The 23,180-nt window shown below is 33.7% G+C and overlaps 1 protein-coding gene across 1 annotated transcript in view; it reads right to left on the bottom strand.

The window, feature by feature from the left end:
* Positions 1–290: 290 nt before the first annotated feature.
* The window catches only part of LOC132750155 (neprilysin-like), a gene marked incomplete at its 5' end in the record, with an annotated part of 55,007 nt that continues 32,117 nt past the window's right edge, over positions 291–23,180 (bottom strand). Inside the window, one exon of the mRNA XM_060740101.1 lies at positions 291–556. Coding sequence (XP_060596084.1) covers positions 291–556 — 266 coding nt within the window. The remainder of the gene's footprint in view (positions 557–23,180) is intronic.

Here is a 23,180-nt window from a genome sequence, read left to right on the forward strand (position 1 = left end):
AAATTCCTCAGATATATAACTTTACTATAACTAATGGTCCTCAGAAATATTTTTCAAATGTATGTGTTATATTATATAATGGGCCTTGTAAATGCAGCCACCCTTTAATAATAATAAAAAAAGATTTAACAGTTTTGCACACACTGCTGTAATATTGTAAGAAAACTGCCAATTTTGCTGACAATTTTTTTTTGGTTGTGTATTTTTTAACCAACACTGTCAAGGTCAAATGGTGACTAACCAGATAATTTTAAGTTTAAACACTAGAAGGTGAATGGATAAAGTGAGCATCAAAGTGCACCAACCTGAGTGGTATCCTCTGGGAGTCGGTAAAACTCCCTATGAATACGTACATCGTGGCCAAGGAATCCTGCAAGCACATCCAACTCATTTTCTTTCAGGTTGAGCATTTGAGCCATCACGGCAATGTGTTTTCTAAATAATGTTGAAGTCAGCAGCTCAGGATGTTTAGCACCGCATTCATGACCAAACTTCCTCAGGGCATCTGTGGCTCGAATTGGAATATCAAAAATTAGACTCGTACTTTGAAATTTTTCTATGTAATTTTACATCAGGCTAAAAGTACAGTAACAATGCTCAAAATGACTAGTTTGAAATAACGTGTTTTATTTTATATTCATTTAAAAAGAAATGCTATCATACTGCAACGTCATGTTTTCCATGTTATAAAACCATTACGGATTTCTTTTTATTTAATGCTAAGTGGTTAGAAACTGAATTTTAATCGTGAAATAAAGTCCTTATCACACATGAAAATAACTTACGCCTGTAAAACTCAATCAAACAAACGAACAAAAAGCATTTTATATTTATAATGCTTTTTGTTTGTTTGTTTGATTGGGGTTTACGTCACACCGACACAGTATAGGTCATTTGGCGAGGTTCCAACTTTATTGGTGGAGGAAGACCTCAGGTGCCCTTCCGTACATAATGTCAGGCACGAACGGGCACCTGAGTAGAATTACCGACGTTCCGTAAACTAGCTGGATAGCTTCCTCACATGAAATAATCCAAAGTCCCTGTCGGGATTCGAAGCCACAGCGTTGAGGGGCATGTGATTTGGAGTCACGTCCTTAACCACTCGGCCACGGACGCCCCCTTTATATAATGCAGTGTGAGTTATATATTGTATGTGTTCCCGTAGCCGTTTTACGCCCGACGTCATCTCCAAGTGTCTATCTTCGCGCTTCAGTGACCATAGTCGGGATTTGTTATTTGTAACACTCGGGCATTAAATAATACAATTTGGCACGGTAGAGAATATTTGTTTGATTTTCTTGTACATGAATATGCTATATATCTCCATCGAGGGAAGAAAATATTGCAATTTTCTCACTGAGATTATGGTGCATATTCGCTCAAAATAAACACATATCCCCTTTTAAAAGAGCCAGTTAAAGACTTGTTTATCTGTGAAATAATAATAATAATATCTTTATTTAAAAAGTTACACATTAAGAAAATGCAACAGCAATCATATATATATATATCTCATATAAGAATATCTCATTTCCAGCGCAACGTCGTATTTTTACGTTTCCCGCACTTTTATAACGTTACGTCATTGTTATATTTGTTATGATTATATTATACGTTACTGTCTGAAGATATGTAGAAACATTTGAAAGCGCTAACAGAAATAAACGTATAAAAAATTAAAGAACTTTGTACTGTGCATTTCCCAAAACATACTTTTTTTATACATGAGATCCACACAAGGAATCGAACTTCTTTTATATATATATATATATATATATATATATATATCTTATTTCCAACATGGCCTACAACAACAACAACAACAGAACACGCATAGGTAGAAGTTTATAATTATATTGATATTAAGTGTGCAATAAATGTTCTGATATTACAAATGGTTATATAGCGAATAATAGTGTTCTAAAACAGAATATTATTTCTCAATACTAAATCTCCCAGAACTATTACAAAACTTCCTTTTTCGAGAAATATTTCATAAAGATATTCAACGTATTCATTGCTATCGTTTTTAACAATATTTGAAAAAAAGATACATGGAAATTGTGCCCAAAATAGACCAATCCACTTTTACTAAAATATACATGGAAAACGTTTAGCCAGATCCGATTCTTTTACCTTTCATCAAAGCAATTAAATCGTTACTTAAATTTATTTTAAACTTAAATTATTTGACATTTATGCACATGGTATTACCGTCTTAGACGAGTGCAGCACACGGTGCAATTTCTGCATTACAATGTAGAAAATGAGATTTCCCTTAAAGGGTGTGCCATTTCGGGAAATATAGTTTGGAAACAACAAAAAAGTCATCAGCTGTTTAGTTAAAAATACCAGTCAACAAATGATATTAAGGAAGACGATCGCTCCCAAGAAAACCAGAGCTAAAAACTAGACTGAATATCCTTCTTCTAAGTCCGTGACCGAGTGGTTAGGGTCTTTGACTTCAAACCATTTGCCCTCATCGCTGTAGATTCGAGCGATGTCAGCTTCTTCATATTCTTTTAAGTGATAAAGGTATTCAGCTCCCCTACAAAACGTTGGCTGGTTCTTTTCAGGTGCCCGTTTGTGCCTCAAATAATGCAGTGAGACTTTATTCAACCTGTATAGCTAGAATGTCGTCCTATGACCTATCATCAGCGTTGTTTGTGCCGCATGTAAGCCGTAAAATATCACTTCCTACATTCCATTAGGGATGTCATATTTCCAGTTCAAAACGACATTATTGTTGCGTATTGAAGGTTCTTTAATCACCGCCGTATGAAAACATCTGCGGATGTTTCAGAATTCAAAATTTCACCAACTACCTATGTAAATATTGCGTTCTGCTTATTTAATCTGGTGTCAATGACGTAGACGGTAGCTTGCCCATGAACAGGCTCCATCAAACCGAGTATGGTACACTTTCATTTTTGTCGTTTTGTTCTTTCTGTAAGGGCTTTCATATTTGATCTAAATATACTGTGTTGGGCGCCTTGAACGTGAACAAAATACAAAAGTGTAACACAGTAAAGGAAGATGATGCAGATTGACTTAAGAGTGTCAAAATATGCTACTTTTCATACTTTTTTATATTTTGTTTTCATTTCAAAATTAATACCATTTCGGCGCACGGGGACTTAAGTGTTATCAGGCATCAATGTTTGTGGGTTTGTTTTTTTTTAAGATTTGCATGAAAAGTTATTCCAAATATAATCCAATAAGATCTATGATTCATACGAATTAAATCATTAATTGAATGAAGTATATTATTAAAAAAACTTCTTTTCATTTTTTAAAAAAAATACGATTATTATCTAAGTACATAGTTTTTTTATAGTTTTTTTTCCAGTGTTATATGAATATTCAAAATTTAATTTTTTTTTACCGCCTCCGTGGTCGAGGGGTTAGAGTCGATGACTACTAATCCAGTTACCTCACTGGCGTGGTTTCGATCCCCGGGAGATACTTTGGTAGTTTAGCACGGAGGAAGGTAGTCTAGTACTGGTGTAACTCTCCAGGAACGATGGTTAGGAAACTGCCCGCCTATATGACTGAAATACTGTCGGGAAAAAGCGTGAAATGAAACAAACAAACAAACAAACAAACAAACAAACAAACAAACAAACAAAATATTTGTTATGATTTATTTGACTGCAATGGTGTATGCTGTTTTGAGTGTACGCAATGCAAATATCACTTTGCAAAACAAAAGCAAAAAAGACAACACACAACATGGTTTTCACTAATTCTACATGGTTTTGGTCAAGTTTTGTAATTATACAGAGTCTTAATACAAAAAGTCATATGTTCTCGTGTTATTCAAAGTGCGATTGACAGAGAAACAGTAATCTTGTTCTCCAGCGCCGACGCACAGTATGTAACCTACTACAAAATTTATTAAAGAAACCATGCACCTGAAATTATTCAACCTTGCATCGATTTAGTCTATGCTTTTTAAAAGCGTCTTATTATGTTAATGTTTAGTATCATATAATGTAACTAAAACAATCAAAGAACCTTGTAAAATTCACGAATATTTTTATTGTGATTACCTGAGCATAAATGAATGTATCGGATTTCACGGGATAGATTTGTTTGAAAAAACGCAGGTCCTCACAATAATATGTAAAATTCCTTTAAACTGGTGTTAATAAGCTTTTTAGATGATTGAAGACTCTAATACATGTATATTGAATAAATCGTTCACAAATAATTAAAATTTAAATAGGAGATTATTCTCTCAATACAAACCAAAAACATGTTACAATGGAAATAATTTTGGTAAATTTATATGTTTTTATGTAATCAATTCCGTGATCATACACAACTGTAGCTATGCATCAATTTACAATGTTAACAATACATTCAGATTGTAACAAGAAAAATATTACATACATTCGTATGTAATATAGGTACGATTGCATACTACTTTTTGAGAAGACTTTATGTTTGCTGAATTAAAGGTGTAATGTAAAATGAACAAACATGTCATGAGATATTTTATATCTTTAAACATTTTCATGGAATGTAATTAACGTATCACCATATTAAAGTTGCATGCATTCAGATGAGAAAAATGATTTCAAGGAAATCAAAATATGAAAAGAAAATTCACGGTCAATTGACTGCTTTGAAGCATAATCACAAAATAAAATTACAGGAAATTAAAAACCTTTTTAATACACTTAAGGTAGAATTTCATTGTAAATCATAGTCAAAGATTTGAGATATGATTATTTATTCATATTAACCTCATTATTGGTTATATATTGATTAAAAAAAACCCCGAAAGACACAGTTTGTAAATATTTATTACAATAAAATATGAAAAAGGTATACGCGCCGAGGTTAGCTATAATTAAAATTCCCGCGCTAAGTCGCGGTGGTGCTTGGGATAATCACTTGATACTGTAAATGGCAGCCATTTTACGATACGAATCCTCGGAAAAGATATGAAAAAATACTTGCAATTCAAAGTTTGCTGGCTACATAAAGATTATCGATTTACTCTTTGCACACTTTTTCTCTGCCTGAGTATAATAATATTGACGTGTTTTCATTGGCTTAAACCATCACGTTACCAATACACATGTAGGTGTGAACTAATTTCGTGTTCATTAAAATTATTCCGTTAATAGACATATAACAATCTTATTTACAAATGAATTGATAAAACAACAATCCCAGAAGCATTTAAGATAATAACAATCATTGGAAAAAAATAAATGCATATAAATTGTAAATTTGTGTATTAAAACTCAACCCCCTAAACAAAACATAATAGACTCAACCAAAACAAGCGCCTGCTTCTTCAGCTAACTATGTAGTTGCATGACCATGATGTGCAATTTAGCAAACCGAATCTAAGAGATAAACCTATTGTAAAAATAATACTATGACCACAGCAGATTTCGTACAGAAAATACTGTTTGTTTTTATCATTATTATTAATAATTTATTTCATCTATTAAAAATGAAGTGCATGACCGAATACATGCACGCATGCTACGTTTGCCCTCCCTTTCAGTTTCGTTTAACATCTAAGGGAATGGCAGAACTATCTACAATAATTGAATAACCTCGTAATGTATGATTTAGTGCAGGCCATTGTTAATTGGAATCATTCTTTAGAAATCAAGATTGTAAGAACACTCGTAGAATGTTATAAATCAATATTAAATCTAGCATGACCAAAGCAAAACAGGGCAACATGTATTACTTACATTTCTAATTTCATTAAGGCCGATTAATTTTTAAAAAGTTACCGCACAGAATATGACTAAAATTATAAAATCAAATTCTTATTAAGATTAAACGAACATTAACACATGTATACATTTTGCGATACTTTAGAGTGAAACTGAAAGAATAAAATAAGGTCCTTAAAATATAGGCAAACATATATATATATATTTACACAGTCCTCAAATTGACATTACACTTAAGGTTCTTGAAATGTTAGTTTTATTTAACTTTGTGTAAGTTATGCAAATTAAGGTCCTCAAAAGAATGCCCTCAAAAGTACAGGCAAATGAGACGGTCCTCATAATATTTTCTGCCATGATTTGACTTTGTAAACGAGTTTTCGACATCAAAGGTTATCAAAAGTGTTTTATGTGTCTGAAATATTCAATTTTGAAGACCATACATGCAATTCTTAACATGGTCCTCAAAAGTCTGGTTAAAATCATGGTTCTCAAAGTGATGCATATACACGTATGTGTGTGTGCGTGTGTGTTTGCGTGCGTGTGTGTGTGATGGCCCTGACAGGACACCGTAAAACTGCGTTTCCAGTAGCTTTGTATTCACTTCAAAAGTAAGGTTGAAGCGTTTTTAATACAAAACTAGTACAAAACTTGGACAAAATTTTGCATAAAATCTAAACTAAACGTATGACTGACACTTTGTTTAGCATATAATTAATATAATTATAATATAGAACAATTATATCATTAAAGACATAAGGCGGTTTATGAAGTGTTGTTTATATTCATTAAGATTGGGCATATTCATTTATTTTCAGCTTTTAGTATACATTTCAAGCAGCATATATTTGCATTAGGTGATTGTCTTAAAAGCTTAGTTACATATACAAATATATTGTTCTTACCAATGCCTTGTTACAAGACATCACACGTTCTCTTATGGCTACAGACAAGACTTATTGGACATATAATAGGTTACCTAGGTTACCCGTACCCTATACAAAATTGACCAAACATGTACATTATGATACTTACAAATCACCTTTAATGGTGCATGCGCATGCTATAAATCAAGCACACTCATACACTATATATATCCTTAAATTCTTCTTGTGTAAGCAACTTGTACCTGTATTTTGTTATACTATGTCTTGATGAATAAATAGACAATATTTTATCTTCATTTCTAGATTCATCACACCAAATCTGTAAATTCAATATTTTTTTCAAAAGAATTATCTTATTTTGTTTTGCAGGTCATTTTGCTCATTAAATACGAATGCCTTTAAAGTGAATTGGTCTATAATGGAAGATCTGTAGAACCATAAATGATAATGTTGATAGTATTTGACATCATACTAGACAATAAACTCACAGACCCTTGGGGTGTGGAGCTCAAAACGCCTTTAGCATCCAAATAAAATGTATATTTGACAATCCCAGCACATGTACTTATCATATAAATAATAAAAAAACTAAATTTAAGCTGTTTTGAAACAAAATCATATTTCAACGTCTATAATACACAATCATGTAATACACAAGATAAAAATGTTCGCCGGAGAGAATCCGCACACCTACTGTCAAAATCACCATATATTTTATTCCATTTTCAATATTTTCATCGACACAGAAGATATTTTTCTCCACGATGATGGTCAATTTTAAGCTTCAACATCGTATAAACAAGTCAAATCAACAGGCGAAATAAACATCAAAATCATCGCCGTTTTACTCCATTGACCTATTCAAACATGGCCACAAGCTTTGCTGCATTCAAATGTGCCGCGCTTTGAATATGGGAACCAACATACACATGTATTACCATACAAAGCGCGGCGCACTAGGATACAGCAAAGCTCGGAGCCATATTTGAATTTGTCGAAAGATTTTGTTTGGATTTTAAGGCGTTTTGAATCAACATCCCAAGTATCTGTGAATAAACCCCGAAAGAATAATATATATAGATGTTAAAGCTACATTTAATAAAATATGTAATCATTTTTTCCGTCTGCTTGAAAACCAAAAATTCTATAGTTTCGTTAACAATTTCAACAGTACTGTTGTAAATCTCATAAAAATTGTTCATAAGTTTTGATATTAAAAGGAGAACCCCGCAGTAATACTAGTGGATCACAGCAAATATGAGATATTCTTGTGCAAACAAACTTTTACCGTTTAAGTTTCACGGTGTATTTTCCCTGTCGTTTACAAAAAAGTAATCATCTCATAAAAAAGATTGAATTTGTATGAAAACATCAGTAATACAATGCGGAAATATACCCATGTAACACCGCACTTTGGGGTCAAACTCTTGGGGTCCGACCCCAAAGTGCGTTACGTACTTTGGAGTCCAACCCCAGAGTGCGTTACGCAATTTGGGGTCCAACGCACTATGGGGTCAAAATCGAGAAATTGACACCAAAGTGCGTTATTATGCTTCATATCAACGCACTTTGGGTTTAAAAGTTCTGAAGGTTTCAACTGAGTTCTGCTTAAGTACTGAGTTCTGACTTATTTTCGATCTGCGACATTTAAAAATTTGAGGTGGAGTTCAAGATGGCGGTTTAATGCTTAAGTCATAAAAGTTTCATTAAAATTTACCACTTGAAATATCTAAAATTGTGACCATATACATGTGTACATAAATTATTAATGTATCCTAGAATTAAAAGATGCTGCGAAAAAAATATCATGTTCGGTCAGTCATTTACTTGATAACTTTTTGTGCCATATTAAGCCACATTTTAAATATGATGGGGGTGAAATAAAATGCAGTTATTTTTTTCCCTAAAAAACTATAAAATATTCTATTGCAATGTTCTGGTGAAATATCCAGTTTCTAGATCAGACTATAGTTGTGATTTTTACAAATACGTTATTAAGTTTATCAACAAACTAAAGTTTTTTGTAAGCTCCGCAACAACCGTTCGCCAGAGGCTTTTTAATGGGAAATCTTACATACTTCTTTAGAAATGGCAAACATGATTTTTTTTGTTTAAATAATAGTATCAGAGAGATTTAAGATACCTGTTACCTGAATAAAGTAGCGATAAGTATGAAAAAAAATTGTTATAAAAGTAGCAAAATGTAAACAATGTAGTATTTGACCTCCATATAAAATACAAATTCACTATAACTGTACTCATTGCCAAAAAGCAACAGATGAACTTCTCAAAAGAGCTTAAAATTAGCTGTGTAAAAGAAAGAAATATTTTTATTTTGTTACAAGTATCCAACAAATTACAACGCATTCAAAGCTTAAAAGTAGAGTTATCTTATAGAATTGGCCAAATTACGCGGATGAATATCATTTTAATCAATGAAAATGCTATTTTTAGCAATGTCGATTACCTAAGTAGTGGAAGAAGATTTTTGCTAAATCATTTACATCAGTGTTAAACAACATGTTTATCGTGAACAAAATACCTCGTAATTAATAAGGATTACAAACCCTAAAATTCTATATATTCAGTTTTCTTCGTATAACTTCCCCGTGGTGTAGGGGTAACATGCTCTTCCAAGGTGCGAGTGGTCTGGGGTTCAAATCCCAGTCGAGACAACTATTTTAAGTGTCTTTTTTAGCCACGATATGCAAGGATAAAGTGTGGATGTCATAAAAAATAACATAAATGATTTTGATGCAACTCTGGTCATGCAAAATTCCGTATATGTATCAAACTCAAACTGTATCAAAACGCAGTCGCTGCATCTCGGTGCAAAAATAAACTTACACAGGAAAATGCATAGATATATACAGTAAGATTTAGTTGCAAAGATCGGAAAAGACCACAGAGCTTACAGCCCTTTGATTATGAATGTGAGACTACTTAAATAGTTTAGGATATTTTTGCGTACTGCCTGTACGGACTACAACTTAAGGCCGGTGTCGCGTAATTATCACACGCGTGGTAATATTACCACGCGTGTGATTATTACGCTGGGTCGTAATTATCACACGGTTTGGGGTAGTGCCGTGATAATCACACGGACGGTATTATATTTACACTTAATATTCTTCAATTATATATCATTTCTTTCCTAAATGATTTCCGCGTCTAATGGTGTAAATTTTATTAAAAAGCTATGATTTTCCACCGCATAGGGGTATCTGAAAGTGTAAACTTAAGACAGAAAATGTTCCTTCCTAAATATTAGCGTGCAATCTTTCGATACAGACATTAATATAAATAATGCCTGATACAATTGAAAAATATTTTTCAGTTTAGGTTTCTCTCTTTTAAAATAGTTTAAAAAAGTCTGTTTCATGGATTTCCCTCCGTTTTTTTTTTATATAAGTCCCCCTTTTAGCTGAAATATATAAATTAAGTCTTATTTGTTGCGCTTTGTGTGTTTGCATGCAATTCAAGATAATAGTAAAATCCAAAATTAAATGAAAAGAATAAATAAATAAATAAATAAATAAATTAAAAAAAAAATAAGTAAAAGGAAGACTCGAAATGGCAAAGATCTAGTTATAGTAGATAGATAGATAGATATAATTTATTGACGTATACATATTTGTACATAGTCACAATAAGAAACATGTAATACATAAATCATAAGTCATGGTACGATCATATTGAAATCAAACATTGTTAAACAAAAGTATATATGGAGAATGTTCTTAAATCCATATTTAAACAATACAAAGTTGGCATTACTCTTACTAAAAAAAAAAAAAAATGCAAAAATGACTTTCATATATTTAATATGTAGTGAATCAACGATTAAAATTACATGATAAATACCATACTGTCGCTTTTTAATGAGCAAAATTATCATGCGCATACTGGTAAAAGTAGTCTTTAAATGGTAATATTAATAAGGTCATATCGTCGCTTAGTAGCAAAGATGATGTATTTAGCAAGTCCAATTAATTCGGATTTATTTTTTGACTTCAAAAGCTGCAAAAATTTAAACATACTCGGCCTTCTGTAAAAATATGGCTTAATGAACTCCCTACGTAATGCAGTATAACAATTGCAAATGATAATAAAATGAATTCATCCTCAATTTCTTGAAGATTACATAATTCACATTTTCTTTCAGAACGTGGATTTCTATTAGGACCATACCTCTCTGCCTCTATCTTTAATTTATGAGAAATATAATCTAATACGAGATAAATTTTGTCTGTAGGATTTAATGAATAAATTATCAAGATAAAATGCAGGTTCAAATTTGTCAATCAAATGTACATACAAATTAGAAAAAGTGGACTAGATTGAATGTCTGCATTTACCTTTTGTATATAAAACAATCAACTAATCTACGTTTGAATATTTCAACAAACTCTTTTGGGCTGTATTGCAATGGGTTGAGCCATACATCTGTGAATCCATATTCATTTAAAATAGAATGAACCTTAGCTGCCCAGGAGTTATATCCATTATCATGAAGATTATTGATGAATAAAAAGCAGACTATAAGATATTATTATTATTTGAATGAAGAATATGTAACCAGAATCTTATTATTTGAACATATCTTTGAACATAAAGAGGATATCGGCTAACTCCGAATAAACTGCTGCAGTACATTACTGTGTTTTACGCCTAACAATGACTTGCAGAATTTCAAGTGAATCCTTTCTATATCCTTAGATTTTGTAAAACCCCATATTGCACAAGAATAATTTAGTGTTGAGGAAACAAACGCATCAAAGAGTTGGAGTGAAACGGAAGGGGTCACATCATATTTGTTAATATTACGAAGTAAAACATTTTGGGCTTTCATAGCTTTTCCTATAGCATACTGATTATGAAGTTGAAAAGACCCCGTATAATTAAAGACTATATATAATATGATATAAAAGTAAGTTAAATTCAGTATATGTTAAACTAGCTCTTATTATTCATTGATCAGTGTACCTTAAGAATTTGATAACACATCTTCTAATCTTTTAAGGTAAAGATAAATTGGTGCAGGTTGATGCTGGCTAAATAGTCCGAAATGAAGGGGAAAACATGTAAGCTATATAATAAGGGTATTGTTGTTTCAATGCTACTAAATAACGATAACCCTCTTAGTAACAAAAGCTATTCATTGTGTTGGTGATGAATTTCGCTCTAGTGGGTGTGTAGTTCACACGTACGGTCATATACTTAATCAGACATACTGGTAATACATATTTTTCCAAAAGGTTTTCCGCAATATATCTTGCTTTTTCAATAATACGGCATTTTATGGATTTCTTTTTTATGACAACAAAGACGACCAATCGTAATGAATAATCATTGTTTTTTGTTTTTAAAGTTTTTTTTTATTACAAAGAAAATATCTTTCAATGACGATAGATACTGGGTACTGACCACATTGAATGGCAATGATGATATTGGGTTGTCGCCATGCCAGCTCCACATAGTTATGATGACCCTCTTTAGTAATTATAATAATCATTGTGTTAGTGATATGAGAAATATTTCCACCAGTGTGATTATTACGCTACAGCTTTTAAATAAATTACCCACGCGTGTGATTATTACGCGGCGGCGTAATAATCAACGGTTAGGGGTAGTAGCCGTTTAGAATCACACGTACGGTCTTAGATTTCACTCCAAAATAGTTAATCATACACCATTTTAATTACAAATGAATTCCGCATCTAATAGTATAATTTTTGTGAGAATTAATTAATTTTTCTAACACACGGGAGTGTTTTAAAAAAGCATAGTATTGCAGCGAATTTATTTAAAATAAGTAAATCTTTATGACAACCTTCGTTATGAATAATTATATAATTATTATTATGAATTCTAGATAAATATTTTTTTTTAAGTTTTAGTTCTTATTTTAGAATGTGTTATATTTATCGTGTTTTCACTTCGTGATCAAGACCAGTTGTGATTTTTAAATATTAGATAATTGCTATGTGTGTGATTTTTATATTTCCAGGGATGTAAATAGACAATCATTGATGTGTCATAATTTTCCATTTGAGAACATTTGAGAACTACACACATTCGCATCCAACAGGTTAAGTATAAAGACAAAACACAGTTTGTGATTATGATGATAAATGGGACGTAAAAATATTGTTACAACATGAAGCCAAAATTGTTTATTTCAGAATAATTAATTATTGACAAAGTTACGTCCCCTTTATAAAAACTACCTCATTAAATAACGTTTGAAACTGCTCACGCAGTGTATTTTTATTATTTAAAGACTGTAAGTTATATTTATATATTTAAGTGCCTTGGAACATATTAATACACACGTAAAGTGAAGGGAGTTTCAATGAGAAGGTAATATTGATATAAATCTTATTTAAAGGTCACGGGTTTTACTGACTATTCAAGCAACGTTGACACAAATTTTACAATTTGAATTTTCAACTGTGTTCAATTTATAAAGTGGTTCGGTTCTGTGACCAGCGTGTGATTATTGTGCGGCGGCGTAATAAGGGCACGGTTATGGGTAGTGCCGTGATAATCACACACACGAACGAAAAAAAAGATATGAAAAAGTTTTTATGGACACGGTTATGGGTATAGTGCCGTGATAATCACAGACACGACTTTATGATTAATCAGTTTTATCCGAATGATAAATGATGATTATTTTATTCTAAAAACCAGTTCTGCGTTAATGGTAATGTTGTTTTTATAGAATTCTACTATTTTGTATTTAACTATTACCACGCTTCGTTATAAATCACACGGTTGGTAGTAGTGCCGTGATAACCACACGTACGGTCTTATGTACACTCCAAATAACACGAAATAATTTTAAATTATATAGATCTATACCATTTTATAACCAAAATAAATGCCGCATCTAATGGTATAACTTTTGTGCGAAAACCGGGAATGTATTAAGAAAGTTCATTTTACTGAATTTTCATATGAGTTCGCTCATTTTCAAATGAATACATATACTTGTGTTTTAATTTTTCTGGTATAATAGTTTATATATAGAAAAAACCTTAAAAAGCCACCAGACGTTAAAAAATATTTGATTTAGTGCAGTTTTGATAAATGTTCTAAATCAAAGCACTGCAAGCACTGTGATATACATTTGCTTGACATTACGGCATCCAGTCTTTGCATTAAGGATTTTTCATAAACCCTGGAGGTAGGGGTCCTGGTTGTTTGTGCCTGAACACATCGTCTTATTATAAAACAACATTTGTGCCACGTATATTTTAAATTCCTTTGATAAATGACAAAGTTATGGACCAGGACACGAAATAAAACCTGGTAACAGACTATGTTTTAATCTTTGACCTACCAAGTGTGACCTTGACCAATTGGAGGTAGGTGACCGGATTTTTACGCAGGACACATCTTCTCTTTTATATGTGAATAATTGTGGCAAATATTTACAAAATCCTTCAAAAGATAAAAAAAGTTATTGGACAGGACAACAACATATACCCTCATATAGACAATGTTGACCTTAAATTGAGCAAGTGCGACATGACCCTGGAGTAGGGGTCTGGTTGGGTTGCGCATGACACAATCGTCTTATGATAACAAACATTTGTGCAAGTTATTTCAGATTCATTTAATAAATGACAAAGTTATGACCTCACATGAAAGTGTGACAGAAAGGACATACAGACGGTATGGAGCCTATTTCTATATCCCCCTTTTTTCTTCGAAAAGGGGCAGGGGACAAAAATTATGTATCCAATGTAATCATTTTCACGGGATTACAATCCACCAGGGGTTTTTCCAGTGCTCTGCCTGGATCGACGCGGGGGCTCTGCCTGGGTTTGTTGGAATTACGGTAGTGCTTGCTAAATTGGTTAGTGTGAACCGCAACAATAATTTCACCCCGGATTTTTCCGTAACATCCCAATTACTTATTGCGGTGGTCCTAGGTTCTCCTGGGGTAAAGGAAGAGACTGCAGCTTAAAACTCACTGGTGAGGAGTTAATTAAGGGCTTTTCCCCCTACATACAAGAAAGGGTCAAATTAAGAAGTTGTACTGTTACAATGTCTTATCAAAAGACAATAATTAAATATTTAACAATATTGACATTAAGAACATTATAATCATTAATAATATGCAGGTAATATTTATTAATATCACAACTAGGGTGAGAAAAAAAATGCAGCCTGACTAAGACTCAATCCAGAGGACCCTCAGAATACATGTACCATACCTCAGAACACTACCAAAAACCCAGAACCCTTGGAAAACCATACTGCAGGTCTACAGCTTAAACATTTAATCTCTAAATTTTACATTGACAATATTACCCCCTTAAATATTGAATTTGTCTTTTTCATTGGAACAGTTTAAGTGACTAGTGAAGTTGACCACCATAAAGCTCAAAAATTGGACTTACGTGATTATTTACTAATCATAAATTGTGGGTCCTAAGGACTACCCTGGCTATAAATCTATAGTCCTAAAATTAGTATCCGACAACTCCAAGTTACAGGCTTAATATTGGCTTTAAGTGAAACGAAAGGTATATAAAAATGGAAATGAAGAAAAAATTGAATTTGTTTCTAATTCAATTAGCAATGCTTCTTGAGATACTGAAATTATTCAAAAACTGTCAAAATAATTTAAACCCAAGTCTTTTCCATTAATTTAGTTTGAGATTAATCAAAACTGTCATTTATCCTTAATATAATATATATTTTTTATGCTTATCTATAGTAAAAGCAATATTTATTTCTTATCTGTAAAAGATTTGTAGACCTACGAATATGTGACATAACTTTTGAACACATTTGGGATATTTATTAACCAAAAATTCCTGTCAGAAGAAGACTCCCTACTCAGAAAAGTATGCATCCAAAAGATGCACATTATTTGAAACTTTGACATCCACAGCAATTCCAATACGTTCTGGACAGGTAAAAAAAATCACTGCCCCTTAAGGTAAGCAGGCAGAAAAAGTGCAAACTGACTGGAGCTACAAACCTGTGGCATAGACATTGAATACCATTCCACAGCTCTACCAACTGAGTAGGTCCAACTAATTAGACTTGTCAAAGAGACAAGAGACCCGAGATAATTTGGACGGGCGCTGTCTTTTTCCAACGGTTTGACAGTTAAAAGAAAAAAAGATCTGTGTAAAATGGGTCACAACCGTTCACGCCAAATTAATTAGGCTACCAACTGAGATATTAAGGTTTCTTAAATTAGCATTTCTTCTCCCCTTATTATTGAACAGCTTAATATAACTGTGACATCTCTACCATATAAATTATAATATGGCCAAATCAAAGTCATGATGCTGCCATAAAGGCTAAATGATTCAAGGACTTTAAATCAGAAAAAACTCAAAGATGAATGAGAAAATGTTATTTAATTTAAATTTATTATTTTTAAATTTTAACATAACTTGGTAAATTTCAAAACGTCAACAAAAAATATGTTTTAGAGAGAACTGTTTAAAATGATATTATATAAATTCCAGTGTAATTAATTTAATTTTTAATGACTTTGATTTGTTAAAAAATCTGAGTTTTGTTATTTAAATATATATTTCATAACAGTCACAACTTTCTGAAACATATTTTGGTGTATGATCAATAAGAGTAAAACACATTATTTGGCATCTTTTATCATTATTCTAAGAGAACATATCAAGTGTAAGAGTGAGATATAGCATGAATCCATGGGAAACTTTTGAATATCAGTAGTTTGCCTAGTTTGCCTCAGCTTTCAGAATGCCAACCCTGAGTCCTAAGCAGTATGGTCCATCTGTAAGTTTGTTGACAAATTTTTTACTAAGGTGGAGATGCATCTCATGATCCTTGTGATCACAATTATCAAAAGATTTACAACTCAACAACACATCACCTCTCCTAATGGAATAAGATTTACCATTTAACTTAGTTTGCAATTTATTCATAATGAATAACAAAACTTTTCTATGAAGGTTAAATACATAGTAATTTGTATTTTATTGGTAGGCATTAATGTCATGCCTATCATAACTGTTTACTGTTAAGGGAAAGAAATGTGGATAAGTGGCACATATACGCTCAGTCAGTCAAGTTATGGTATGGTAACTTTGAGGGTCCCCGGGTTCAAATCCGGTCAGGTTGCAAAATTTTTCTCCCTACTCGGTTACAAATTGAGCGCCCAATCCTTGTTGCATATATTGACTGCATATAGCTAAGAGTTATTCACATAGCTCTGTATTAACCGACAAACTTCAATATTAGCGGAGAAGTAATTAATAAATTGGTTCAGAAACTGTATACTATTTTAGGAGAGTGATTGTGTAAAAAGCAGCTTAATAAGCTCAGACAGTATGAGCTTAGTAAGGTATTATGAGTGTCCCGGGTGTTAGAGTCCTGTTCAGGTGCTGCAATTTTTCTCAACCGTGTTAATTACAAAATTACCAATTTGGTAGGGACTTTATAAGAATCTTTTGATAGATCCTAAATTTATAAAAATATATCAATAATCAAACTGGACTAAAGATTAAATTAGTTTTATATGCATTAAACATTTTTAATTTGTTGCATGTAATTCTACAAATTGATTAACTTGTATAAGTGATATTGGTGGAGTGACAATGAAATAAACATATGTTCATAGTATATATGAGCGTGTCACGACCAAAACCAACATAATGGGTATGCCGACCAGCAAATATAGGATCCAGACGAGCGCAGAGAAAAGTCTGATCAGGATCCAATGCTGTGTAGCTATCATTCTTTACTTTTATTAGGGGTTTGTAAGCGAAAGCAATGGATTGATCAGAACTGCGCGAGCGCAGAGCTGGGTCTGGATCCTATGCTGGGTCGCAAACGCACTATGTTGGTTTTGTTGTGACACGCCTAATAAAGAAAACAACTGTTGAATTTTAGAAATTAAAAGGTAAATTTATTTACAGAATGATGTGGTTCCTGCAGGATTTTCACCAGATATCCGGTTTGTAAAATTTCAACAAAGGGTAAAATACATATTTCAGGGGGCGTCCCTGGCCGAGTGGTTAAAGTTGTTGACTTCAAATCACTTGCCCCTCACGCGCTGTGGGTTCGTAATTCTGAACAGAGAACTTGGATTCTTTCATGTGAGGAAGCTATCCAGACTTCGCTTACGGGGAATGTGGTGGTTCTACTCAAGGTTTGGCAGCATTCAGTAAGCTGATATAATCATGGAAGACAGGGTTCGAAATTTAGCAATAATTTATTCTACTGCTAAAATTAAGTTGTGCATTTAGTGCTAACTGGCTAAAATAGAAAGTGACTAAGCCTGAATTGAGAACGCATTTTTTTTAAAATTATGATGTACAAAATCATATCAAGTTCTCAGGCCATAAATGAGAGTTGTAGTTGGCCTCTTCACTTTCTCTGACCATATGCATAGGATAATAAAGGTGGATTGTTATAAAATGACAAAAGTCATAGCTTTTGAAAAAATAGACTTACCTCATTATGAGAGAATTATGCCATGGATCATGTAATGTTTGAAATAGAATGTCTATGCTAAGTGATAGCCCTTCTTAAATAAAATATCGGACCTTACCCCTCTAGCCTAGGCAGTTTCTACAACCTAACAAAAAAAAAATGGCGATACCCCTCCCTAGCCTAGGCAGTTTTTATTGCACCCCACCACATCGCCTCAAGACGCATATAAAAGATTGGACATTACAAGACGAACATAATGGACAGAAAAGTGGCAAGACAAATTTTCTTTCCATTCTGGTTAATAAATAGACAGAAAAATCTAATTAATATAAATTCCTTAGTCTATAGATACTTCTGTCGCAGGTGCAAAATATTTTACATGTTTTGCAGGCCATTTGAGTCACGGTTTGATGAAACCCAATAACAATATCCAGCGTGAACATTAAGTTCTTACAGGTTTCAAGCTTGCAGTTACTGCCTTCTCAGACGTTTCCTTTGATATTTAGATGCAATAGAATCTCCATCAGATGTGTCCGTCGGCCGTTTCGTCATTAGAAAATTCGATTATAGACTTTGAGACAATTTTGACACTTGTTTATTTCACTTGATAAAGTCAAGCATAACGGACCGCCTATAAGACTAAAGAAAAACTGTTTGGAAACGGCGTAAAATGGAAACAAACAAAGGAATCGGATTTTCCAGTACATGTCTACTATTTATAAAGACCAATCAGAGACGGTTACAAAATTATCTACCAATCGTAGTTCGCGGGTACACCGATTGACGTCATTTTTTTCAAACGCAAATGCCAAAAAATGGGCAATACCCCTAAAAATCGGATTTCCGCAATTAAATTTATAGCGAAAATGCGCACGAACTGTCTTTTATTTCGCGGCGTTATAAGTTTTGTGTCAATTTATACACACACATTTATTGAAGAACGACTTTTTTATATTTTCGGTCCTTTTTTATTCACTCGCTTAATAAATGAGAGTGTCTTTTATTGTTACTTCGCTATTCCAGAATTTCTACAAGCTATTAGCGTGTTTGCGAGTGCCTAAATTCGAACCCTGCTGGAAGGGCACCTGAGGTGTTCCTCCACCGTAAAAGCTAGGAACGATCGCGATAATGACCTATACTGTGTCAATGTGAACATAAAACCAACAAAACAAAGACACATATTTCCAGTGTGTACTGTATTTGGTATCGTTGGCCTAGTGGTTAAGGTGTCCTGACCTTCAATTTGTGAGGTTGAAGTTCAAGCCCCCACAGGGAAGGTAGACTGAAGTATGAATGGTTTTCTTGGGCACTTTCGTATCCTAAAAAGCCAGCTTCTTGGAGCTTGCTAGGGTAGTTTAAATGATGGTTCCAAATTTCTAATCCGCCTTGAAGCTGGCATAGTGGTAGGAAGTTGGGAGGTACAAATTGTAATGCAAGGCAATTAATAGGTGTCTCTTCATAAGGCAGAAATTGGCTGGCCATTACAGTAGTGGTGACACTATAATAAACAAGACCTACCCTCAATACTTTTGGTATTTAACTTGTTTTACAAAAGGCAAGTCCTTGATGTAAATACTATATTTTTATTGTGTCACGGTTCAGGAAGAAAATGTGTAAGCCCCTGGATAGCTCAGTTGGTAAGAGCTTGTGGTATGGTATTCCAAGGGTACTTAGGTACGAGTCCCGGTCGGGCTGCACATTCTTCTCACCCTGTGACATTTGGTACCCAATTTGAAAGCTGTGACTGAATATAGCCCAGAGTTAATTCACATTGCTTTGTAACCCTGAGAAACTTTGAGGATGAATTTAAATATAGCAGGGAAAGTATGTCAATAGCTTCTAGGGGAGAAAATGTATATGAGGCGGGAAAGCTTCATTCGGTAGAGCCGTGGTATATGTTTCGAGGTTTCTTAGGTTTGAGTCCTGATCAGGCTGCACAATATTTTGTTTTGTTTTGTTGCTTTCTTCACTTCACTTTTTTTTCGCCCCTTGACTGCAACAGAACAAAATAATGAAAAGATAGAGAGTCATCGATTGGCCACGGTACAGGTGACAGTATGATTAAACGCCAAATTTTAAGGCGATTCTACGCTAAATATGGGGCAACAAAATGATTTTTTTATAGTCACGGTTCAGAACTGTATCACTATTTAGGGGAGATGATGTGTAAGTGGCTTGATAACTCCGGTGGTAGAGATGCTGTACACTAATTCCGTGGGTCCTAGGTTTGAGTTCCGGTCAGGCTGCACATTTTTTCTCACCTGTGACACTTGGGGCCAAACGGGGGACCGTGACTGAATATAGCTCAGATTTTAATTACATTTCTCTGTAACTCAGTAAATTTTGAGGATGAACTTCAAATATAGCAGGGGAGTATGTCACGGTTTCAGAAACTATTCACTATATTAGGAGAGATGATTTTAAAAGTGGCCGGATAGCTTAAAATGAGTAAGAGCCGCAGTACAGTATTCCGAGGGTCTCGGGTTCAAGTTCCGGTCAGGCTGCACAATTTTTCTCACCCTGGTAACACTTGGCACCCAACAGGGGACATGACTGAATATTGCTCAGAGTTAAATTTACACTTGACCACGTCACGACAAAACCAACTTAATGGGTTTGAGACCAGCATGAATCCAACCAGCCTGCGCAATTCCGTGCAGTCTGATCAGGATCCCATGCTGGTTTTGCAATCAGTTTCTGTTCTTGTTATAGGGTTTGCAAGCAAACAGCATGGATCCTGATCAGACTGCGCGGATGCAAAACCATTATGTTTGTTTTGTCGTGACGCGGCTCAATTCTCGGTAACTCTGAAATTAGAGGATGAATTTCAATATAGCAGGGGAGTAATGTCATGGTTTCAGAACTGTTCCCTATTTAACGGAGATGATGTGTAAGCGGCCGGATAGAGCCATGGATACAGTATTCTGGAGTCCCGGGTTTGAGTTCCATTCAGGCTGCAGATTTTCTCAGTGACCAGGCCTGTGACACTTGGCACCAAAACGGGGGGACCCGTGACTGAATATTAGCTCAGAGTTTATATTTATTTTTCTGTCAACTCCTGTGAAACTCAAGGGATGAATTTAAATATAGCAGGGGTCAGAATTATTACTATTTGGGGAGATGAAGTGTATTTCGGCCCAGATAGCCTAGTCGGTAGAGGAGCAGTGATATGGTATTCCGAGAGGTCTTAGGCTCGGGTTCTGCTCGGGCTGCACTTTTTTCTCACCCATTGACACTTTGCGCCCAATGGGGGACCGTGACTGAATAATAATTAGCTCAGAATTTAATTTTACATTTTCTGCTTAACTCTGTGAAACTTGAGGAAGAATTTCAATATAGCAGGGAAGTATGTCACAGTTCAGAAGTGTTCACTATTTAGGGTCCCGGGTTCGAGATTCCAGTCAGGCTGCACATTTTCTCATCACCCTATGACACATGGAAAAAAGTGTCCCCTCTCATCATTTTATCTTTTTTTGTGTGTTTGCGGTTGAAGGGCCTATATTCACAAAATACTGAAAAAGGTATAAAAGGTGGTGTGGCAAATAAATTGTTTTATATGTTTCTCATTCTGTTCTCTCTTCAAGGTTTTGCTACTTGTAACCCAAGCACAATCAAAACAAAATAACGAAATGGGCACAGAAATCAGACAACCATTAATAGTTAAATGATCCTCAATTGGCAAAAAAAAATGGATAAGCCTGACTTAAATGCAGTAAAGCTGTGGAGTTCCATTGTTAATTTGAATGTCATTTTTGTCTAAATGATTTGTTGTGTTGGGAAAACGTTTTTTAACATTTTTGATATCAAAGTTATGCAATTGTAATGACTGACGCATACGTACTTAATCAGTTAATAGAAAGTATATAGATCACATTTTAACAGAATTTGTCCGCCATTTTTGAAAAAACGGCCGAAGGATATTTAAGCCGCTTTAAATCGTGTTATTATATTTATGGCCTTTGTGATACAAAAAACAATCATTGAATTTGTGAATATTAAAATATCTGGCAAGTTATTAGACCTTTATTCTTAAGAATAAATGTGTATGGTAATGAATGACAAGTTTTAAATTTAAGGTACCCTTTCGGCAAAATTTTCGGGTAATTTGACCTAGTTTTTTCGGAGAAATTGGCAATTTTTCAAACTACAGCTTTAAGATTAGTTCTAGCCAATTTAGAAATAAACAATGGACAAGAAACAAAGTTTAATTTACCCTGACAAGTTTTTAAAAGCATTTATTTTCATGAAATTTAATACTTTTAGAACCTTGCAGGTTTTTTAAAAATGCCATACGAAAGATGCAAAATTTGGCGATTTAGCTCAATTTCACGCATATATGCTGGAGAAAATAAATACTGTCAGAATATTCAAATACATGCACCGAAATAATTGTTCTATGCTGAAGATTTATACCAATTTTCACAGCGCTTTGTTTGTAAATAAAGTTACAGGCAAGTTTTAAAAAACATGAGTAAACCGTGGTAAAATTACGCCCGTGTGATTATTACGCGACACCGGATCTACACCTAGTCAAGTTTCTTAAATGTCACATTTGGATAAGCTAAATAAATGGCTATTTCAACATATAATCAGACACAATTGTTACTGAAATGTCTTATTAAGATTTCCCAGAATTTATACCTTTGTCTATGCTAAGACTATTATATTCTATAAAATGTATAAACAAAAATAAACAGGAAAATGATGCAATTAGCTAAAAACAATGGAGTTAATGAAAGGTGTACATTCTTTTGAAATAAATGGAAAATGTGAGAAAAATATATTTTGAGCTTATTAATTGATACAATTTGTTTTACTTGATGAAAGTTCTCCACTCTTTTAAAATACCTATTGATTCTACTATAATTCAGGACACATGTTTTGCCTCTATTCAATACCTTTATTGTTGTTTATCATTGGCTTTGACTGCAATATATTATTTGAAACATCATTAGAATTCATTTTATTGATTGAATTTCTATGACACCAAAGTGCGGTCGCTTGTCTGATGTTAAAAAATGCATATGTACCTGTTTAACGCACTTTGGGGTCGAAATTGGACCCCAAAGTGCGTAACGCACTCTGGGGTCCGACCCCAAAGTACGTAACGCACTTTGGGGTCCGACCCCAAAGTGCGTTT

The sequence above is a fragment of the Ruditapes philippinarum genome, unplaced genomic scaffold (genome assembly GCF_026571515.1).
Source record: "Ruditapes philippinarum isolate M1 unplaced genomic scaffold, ASM2657151v2 ctg4130_1_1_1_1, whole genome shotgun sequence".
NCBI lineage: Eukaryota > Metazoa > Mollusca > Bivalvia > Venerida > Veneridae > Ruditapes > Ruditapes philippinarum.